This window comes from Antedon bifida, chromosome 2, assembly GCF_963402885.1.
Source record: "Antedon bifida chromosome 2, ecAntBifi1.1, whole genome shotgun sequence".
Taxonomy (NCBI): domain Eukaryota; kingdom Metazoa; phylum Echinodermata; class Crinoidea; order Comatulida; family Antedonidae; genus Antedon; species Antedon bifida.
In genome coordinates, this window is record NC_136227.1 from 23,865,708 (window position 1) to 23,873,943 (window position 8,236).

Below are 8,236 nucleotides of genomic sequence, written 5' to 3' on the forward strand. Positions count from 1 at the left end.
ATGTGTGGTAGAGATTTAAAATTGGGCTCTAAATACTGAGAATATACTTATTTATATTTACTCTAATGAAACAGTTTGACAAAAAATGACCAGAAACGACATTTTTGACCACTGACCTTGATTTGCTATATTTCGATAATGACTGACTGAGATACACCATTTATGGCTCAATTTGTTCAGAATATAATTATTTTTATTTCGTATAATGGTCTAATCTACCCATGAAATAGAGAGCTTTCCTGGGAATCAAGTAACTGTAATATTTATAAAGACTTTTAGAATATGAGTTCAAATTGTTCAAAACACAACTGCAAGTAACAAAAACCGTTAATTGATTTTCCCTATCCCCTATATATAGGTATTTGTGTGTGTTAATAGGAATTTGTGTGTGTTATATAGGCCAAAATGTAAAAGTGCCATAACAAATTTTCCCCAAGGAAAGGGATTTTTTTTCTGACATTCTATATGGTATACTCTATCAGAAAAACTCCAAAAAAAATGTCCTATACTTTTTTCCTACAAATGTGCGTATTAACTGTTCTGCACCCAGGCTTAAAAACATTAGGCCTATTCAGAATCGCATCAACATTTGAAGACGATGCATTTAATACTAAGAAGCAAATTCAAATAGAATTGTTTAGGTCGTAGGCGGATTAAATCAAGTTTGAGTGACATTAAAAGTGGTGGTCTTACTTAAATATTAATTTGCATAAACAAAATGGCCACAAAATCATAATGGCCGACGTATACATTTTTAAAACCAAGGTTTAGTGACTTTTTGTTTTTTGAACACATATCTTTTCATAACTACTGGGCGCAACATTCAAACTTCTAACAGGTCATAAAAGATGTATGTGTTTTTTTAATTATTTTGGTTCATTATACCTAATGAATTAATTTGTGTCATAGTACTGTAAAAGTACGTATTTATATTATCACATACGGTGGTCAAATAATATACACGGGAGTAGGTCTATACTTGTCTTTCGGAAGGCTTCGTCTAATACTATTAGTAATAATTATTATTATAGTAATTATAGTAATAGGACAGATGAACACATGCTGAAAAGGTTACAAATCTCTTCTTTTGTCTAAAAAACCTCTGAGATGCCGCTTAGAAATACGAAGTGTTAAGATATAGTGTCTGGACTAGAGATAGAGTTGTACAGCTCTCTGAATAAACTATCGAGGTTATCAAAGTTGACAGTACCATTATCATTAGGATGATAATTATAATACAGTATAACCTTTGGGAAATACCTATTCAGGGGACACTTTACCACGGACCGAGAGAAAATGTTTTTACACTAAGGCCAATCCCTACTCAAGGGACATCAATAAATTGATGGATTTTAAGTGGTGAAAACATTTGTTCTAATTTTTTAATGTTTTAAGAACATTTTACAGAAATCCCCTGATAATGAGCCACCCGGCCATTCTACAATAGTTATATTTGAATACCCACAATACTCTTGCCGGAAATAAACCAAGATATCTCTATTGAAAACTAAGATATTTGTATTTAAAACTAAGATATCTCTATTTAAAACTAAGACATCTTTATTTAAAACTAAGATATCTTAGTTTTCAATAAAGATATCTCTATTGAAAACTAAGATATCTTATGATTAAATAAAAACAAATTAAGTTATATCTTAGGTGGAGAGTCTTTCTGAGGAACCATACACTTAATTGTTAACAATTTAAATTATACATGGATAGGAGAAACGGTTCTCTTTATAGTACTTCTAAATATCGATTTATATTGTTGCTTGTAAAGAGTAAGTTTAGTTTAGTTATCACGTTTCTACTTTTTCTCAATAAGTTTGGTTCTGTTTTGTTTATAGGGACCGTACCACAAATTGTGAGTGCAACCGTTTTAAAGGAGCATGGTCAACAGATACACCAATAAAGTACTTTAATTAAACTTAAAATTAATTAGACTTCAACATTTTCATTTATTCATGCCATTTTTCTTAAATTACATAACATAACATACCTTACTAAAACAATGTTTAGTTATGTTTATTTATTATTAATATAATTAATAATTCAAAATGGTCGATATGGTCGACTTGTTAGAAGTTGTCAAAAAATGGAAATGTATGGTAAAATATAATTTTACACTTTCATCCATCAGACAGTTCTTTTGATTATCAAACCTATGTCATGTCAATTTTATAGCATATAATACTGTTTCTGACTATTTTCTAACAAGTAACCGAACAACCACATCTCTGAAGTAGTGACATCGATCGTCGCCAAGTTTAGACCACTTTACCATGTTCATAACACTCTCTTGAAGATCACGAGGGGCAGTATTTCTGAAATCAGCAACGTCTGTAAAAAAGTCCAAAAGCAGATTGCCTTCTTTGGACTTTTTGTCAAAACATTGACTGATGTCTATATCATAACTGAAGTATTTGGGGGTACATAAATAACCATGAGATTTCAGGTATTTTAACATATCATCTCCACAAGGATTTTCCGTGTTTTTCAAGTATTTTCCCACTTCTGTGTAGATCTTCCTTACATCATCTTTTTCTGAAAAATAAATATTGCCTATTTTTTAATCCAACGAAAAGTGATTTTAAAATTATGTTCTCTATTTTACGAATTTGGTGTAAACGAAGCCTACTTTGATTTTAATAAATAACTGACTTGTTTTATTTTGATTTAATTGCTCTTTTCTCTATTATTGTTTCCATTTTACTTGTCGTCTACCATTATTGTAAACCATTCTATCGAATGTCTTTGAACACATTGAAAAATGATCCCAATTGATTTATAAACTTCCTATTTTTTCTGTCAAACTGACATCTACATACCTGATTGATGTATGATCATAAGAACACCATCTTCCAACAAAAGTTCGTGTAATTTCGTTATGATGTCAACTGGGTCGTGGCAGTAGTATAGACTGTGGATACAGTGTATATAATGGAACCTTTCTTTAATTAGATCATGATTTTCCTAAAAGAAACAAATAATGTATTATTATCACCAATGACTAATCAAAATATCTATTATATTGACTAAAATTGAGTTTGCTCACAAAGTAAAATTTGAAAACTAGGTTATAGCCAGTAACGTTTACAAGTAGGCCTAGTTTTCAACCTGCCAGACAAACACTATTATCATAATATTTATGAAGATTTTCTGGTCCATTGGCAGACGAATCAGCTTCCTATCCAAGTAACCAGTTGTTGGTGTGATTTGGCTCAAATGACAAACTTTTAATGAATGTGTCTTAATAATATTGCAAAGGTAAGTCGATTATGAGAAACCTCTATTTGTTAATAGGACTAAGTTTAGCGTTGATAGATTGGACAATTATTCAAAAAATAAAAACCAATAATTAACAAGGTGAAATGATTGAAAACAATAATTTTCTTTTACCAAAAATTCTTCCACTTTTTCGTGTCTCCAATCAAATTGTACAGGCTTTCCTTTCATTTCCGATTTAACCCTATCTTGGAACTTTGCAGTATGACTATCGTTTGGCTCAATGACAGTCTCGTGGATTTCGGTGAATGTTTCCAACAATGAATCGATGATGACACAATCGTAATTACCTAAAAAAGAAATGTGTTCATTTATTAATTTGTTTCATTACTAATTACATTTTGTACACAAGTAGGTTATATGCTATAAAATAGCCTTAATGACGTTGACTGGTGTTTATTGCAGAATACAACGGATGTATACATATCGCACTCTTAATAATAAAGTTGACGCACTACTTTGGAATAACCTGTCGCAATTTGAATTAACAGGTATTACAATGTGCGACGTAATTTATATTAATGTAGTAAAATAAAAAGTAGTAGGACAACGTACCGTATGTATTGACTGAGTCAATACCTATACGAACTATGTTAACTATGCTAAAATGGTAACACATGGACAAAGTAACAAATTTATTCATTTTTCCATGGACTACAGTTACAGTAGTATTAAAGCAAACTAATAGAGATTAAGTATAATTAATATCCCCAAACAATATAATGGATATTCTAGTATTATTGTTATGGTGATTTGTTGCGTTTCTGTTGAACTACTTTCAACTACTGCTGCATTCAAACTTTGTTGTTTGAGGCCTTGTCACAGAATACATGTTCACGGACTAGTGTCACTGGTCACTAGTTTCGTCAATATACGTAATTGCATCCAGCACAAACACATTTGTAAACTAGGAAATAAAGGGTATTTGGTGAATGTAATGAATGAATGAAATTGCATTTTATATTTTTTTAAATTAAATGATCTCACCTGTGCCAGCTCCAACACTAAGAATACGTAACGGTTCCTGGTTATTTCTGATGTTGCCAATTGCTGGTGTTATAAATTCGTTATAATTTTCAGTACAATAAAATAATTGTTTTTGATACACTTTAAAGGCATCAGCATAACTTAAAGGATCGTCGGATAGTAAAGACATTCCGCCTGCCGCCATTTTTCAGCCTCGAGACAACAGGAGAAACAAATTTGCGACCGATGACCTCGTACGGTTAAGTGTTTTATCAGATGTCCACTCCGAATCCGAAGAGGAAGAGAGGAATCGCATTACACTGACATGAGTTGTTTGCGCATTGTTTTTCGGTACAACAGATTATTTTGTCCCACCACCAACCATGACACCCCGCAGACCTCCTAATATAAACGAGCCTATAGGTTAAAGGGAACAATCGTAGTTAAGGTAAATTAAGGCAAGAGAAATGTTATCTTAGTTTAGAACAAAAGTTGCATAAGAATACAGTTCGAACATTTCTTTTATATGTATAGTATCTTTTAATATGTTTATGCTTCTCAATGTTTATGTTCTACAATGGTTTTTTATCCATGATTACGGCACTAGATAAGATGTTCAGTTCAGAGGTGAATTGTATACTGTAGTAGTTTTTATTAATAACACTATAATTTACAATGTTTTATATAGGCCTATTGTTGATCCATCAGATATTATCTATTGAACTGATATGGTTTTGTTTATTACAGTACAGTACATACAGCACTTTATGTTATGTTATGTTATTTATTTATTATTCAAAATTGTTTGTTTTGTTTTTGACGTTACCAAATTTTTATTTTCTTTAAGTTCTGTTATTTATTTGTTAATTTCGTAGCTTAAGTTAGTTAAGATAAAAGGTACCCAGCTTGATTAGCTTCGGCTATATCTTGGCTACCTTTTGTATTGATTAATTGTTACAATAAAGAAGAAGAAAAAAAACTATTTTAGTGATTTTTAATGCTATACTCTATCAGAGTTATATGCTTTCCTACCGTGACAACTAAACTATACGGTATTACTACAGAGGTACAAAATGAGAGTTGTACACACACAATTGGTGTTTTAGCCTTGTGCTTATTTGTGTGTGTTTGTCGGGGTCAAACGGTCGCAAATTACTTTTTACGACTCATGCGTGTTCAGCAACCATCTTATCTACTTTACGAACAAAAAAAGATGCGTAACCAATCTACAGACTACAGAAATTATTGATTCGGCTGAACAGATTTATTGTGGAAAGCAAGCTTATTGAGTAATTATAATCAAATTGTTAGATAGACAATCATAATAATGAAAAGGTTTGAAGAAAGACAAACAACCACGTGGTGCACCTGTATACAGAGTTACTCATTGTCACATATTCAAACATATATGTAAAATATTCACAAATCCAGAGCTTGAAGATGAAGGTTGATTTTCCATTTCGATGATAGCTTTTCTAATAATGATATTAGGTTGAAATAAACTGAAGCCTGAGGTTGATAAATACACCTCTTGCATACACACTGTCCCCTTTTGTGTGTTATGAGTGTGAACCAACAAGATCTAGGAGGGTAAATGGTGTCATCAACTCTCACAACACTGGGGAAAATATTTTGTTTTAATACAAAATAATAACCACACAGTGTTATCGTATAAACTATTGGTATATAATATTATTGATATATTATCTTAAATAGATGGTCATCGATCTAATAACTTATTTAAAATTAAATTACTATTTGAATGTTATTATCAATGTTTATTATACCAATTGATTTACCGTATTAAAACTCTGGTTAAACTTTTAGATATTTGCTATTTATTTTCTCAAAACTTATTAATGCATATATAATATTTGTAAATCCTTAAGTGAAAACTCAAATGTGATGCATTATCAGCTGCATTCTACTGTATACAGATAAAATGACTTTATTAGGCTATTTATCACAGTCAATCTATATGGCAATTAATTCCTGTAAAGCACTTCCTTGAGCCACCGGTCGGTAAGTAAGCAGGTCAATATATTATTTCCAATATCTTCTCGCCGGCAGTTTGTTTGCTGTAACAATGATGTACCGGTACATGTCATTTACTATCATTATATAATAATTATATCATTCTTCATTCTCAGCAATGTCAAAAGTCTACTCATCAATTTGTAAACAGCCACAACAACAACAACAGCTCAGTAACTTCTTTACTTGTTTCCATATTCTACGTGCAAATGTATTCCTGCTTCTTGGTTGGTTGTTGTCGGTACTTGTTGAAAATATTTCAGCATTATTTGTTTCCTGCTCTTGCCCAACTTTGTTTGAAAATATGACGATGTGATTAGCCCGATTCAATTCGGTTTTCTTCAGTACATCTAAAAAAAAGATCGGTATAACTTGAGGTTTGTAGCACAAATATATTGCAAGATTCATGTCATTGTTTTGTTAAGAATTAAAAGAAAGTATTAGGCCTATAAATTAGTGTTATTTTTTTTTTTTTATAATCAGGAAAACAAATTTGGTAACTTACCTGCAGCGGCATGACCTCCTTCTTCTAGCTTATCATTGGTATCTCTACCATTGCTGGTAGAGCTAGTATCGGTAATGTTAATAATGTTTGGTATCGTATTGCTACTGCTTGTGTCAGCTGATTCAGTTGTCATCAAAACGCTTGGAGCACTCAAAACGCGTTTAATGGATGGTGGTGTTTGAACAGCTTCTAATGATTTCATGTTTTCAGGTGGTACTGTAGTGTCGGACTGTGTATGGGTCAGCTTGGTGGTTGTAACATGCAATCGGTTAGATGCCTCCACTGATGTCAAGTCATCGGTGGCAGTGGATTCGTCTGCTGTGTTTTCAACTTCGACGACTTGATCTGCTGCATCATTGACAGCATTGCTAGGATTTGAGGCGATAGGCTGTTCTTGCTGATCATCCACTGCGTCATTAGCACAATCAACATCATCCTCACCATTGGCAATGGCTTGATCGACGACGACAGCGGGATTTACCGGGTTGTCAGCATCAATAGATGGATCAGCCGCATCGTTAGAAGGATCCTCACCGTGTTCATCTACAGTTACAGGTGAATCATTAATGGGAGATGATACAAAGATCCATTCTCTGGACGTAGACGGACGTGTACCGTCCAAATTATTCCACATTTGGGACTCTGATGAATAATATGTTTGGTTATTAAAAGAATATTATTATGTAGGCCTATACCAATCCACGATGGCGTAAAATTTGCAATCACAATATGAGGTGTATAAATAGCATCCAGGAATAAGATTATTGTAATTATTAATTGAAGCATTCGCGTTCATGACTAAATTAAGGAAATATGTCCCAAGATAGAGTTATTTAAATTTTAACTAAACTTTGTTTGATTATGGTTTTCTAGATATGCGCGTAAGATGACGTAGCTTGTGCATTTATTTTTATCCAGATCCTTCATTAATTCTATATAAAAGATAGTTTATATACATGTAGAATAATTATATACAACTTCTTTAAAAGCTTACCTCGGTGATTAGACATAATATTGAATGAATATTAAAGATTTGCAATAAGAAAATAATGTAATAAGATAGAGCAATGCTTAGTTGTAAGTAAAACTTCTACAGTGTACTTTTTAGTTTGTTTCTGGCTGGTTGCGTAGAAACTATGCGCGTAAGATGACGTCGAACATTTGTTGCGCACATGGTAGTGCGCGTCCACTAACTATTTACTTTTATTTCAGAAATTATAGCAGCCAGTGGATTTTCGTCCCTGGTGTTGCTGCTTTAGCTTGTTCAACTTATTCGACTTGATCTGCCACGCTACATCACTCTGGTAATAAATGGCCGGCATAGGAGGATAGGAATTGTTGAGACTATCGTCTGATTTGTCAGTTCATTCACTGCATTACCACATCCATGATCACCATCCTCATTGGCTTATATGAATGTTTGTGGTTTACAATGATGACGATATT

The 8,236-nt window shown here is 32.5% G+C and overlaps 2 protein-coding genes across 2 annotated transcripts; both read right to left on the reverse strand.

Annotated features, from left to right (window-relative positions):
* Window positions 1-2,203: 2,203 nt before the first annotated feature.
* LOC144835526 (histamine N-methyltransferase A-like) lies at window positions 2,204-4,456 on the reverse strand. Its single transcript, XM_078690607.1, has 4 exons — window positions 4,273-4,456; window positions 3,400-3,575; window positions 2,829-2,973; window positions 2,204-2,544 (listed from the first exon to the last, which is right to left on the reverse strand). The coding sequence occupies exons 1-4, from the start codon at window positions 4,454-4,456 to the stop codon at window positions 2,204-2,206; spliced, it is 846 nt and encodes a 281-aa protein (XP_078546733.1).
* Window positions 4,457-6,414: 1,958 nt separating this feature from the next.
* LOC144835527 (uncharacterized) lies at window positions 6,415-7,424 on the reverse strand. The gene is made up of 2 exons (XM_078690608.1): window positions 6,791-7,424; window positions 6,415-6,635 (listed from the first exon to the last, which is right to left on the reverse strand). The coding sequence occupies exons 1-2, from the start codon at window positions 7,422-7,424 to the stop codon at window positions 6,415-6,417; spliced, it is 855 nt and encodes a 284-aa protein (XP_078546734.1).
* Between the last annotated feature and the right edge of the window lie 812 nt (window positions 7,425-8,236).

Excerpts from the sequence above, each read along its gene's own strand:
- LOC144835526 (XM_078690607.1), bottom strand. The coding sequence starts at position 4,456 with ATGGCGGCAGGCGGAATGTCTTTACTATCCGACGATCCTTTAAGTTAT. Across the intron at positions 3,576-4,272 it reads TAGTGTTGGAGCTGGCACAG|GTAATTACGATTGTGTCATC; the intron begins GTGAGATCATTT and ends TTTCTTTTTTAG. Across the intron at positions 2,974-3,399 it reads AAAAAGTGGAAGAATTTTTG|GAAAATCATGATCTAATTAA; the intron begins GTAAAAGAAAAT and ends TGTTTCTTTTAG.
- LOC144835527 (XM_078690608.1), bottom strand. The coding sequence starts at position 7,424 with ATGTGGAATAATTTGGACGGTACACGTCCGTCTACGTCCAGAGAATGG. Across the intron at positions 6,636-6,790 it reads AGGAGGTCATGCCGCTGCAG|ATGTACTGAAGAAAACCGAA; the intron begins GTAAGTTACCAA and ends TCTTTTTTTTAG.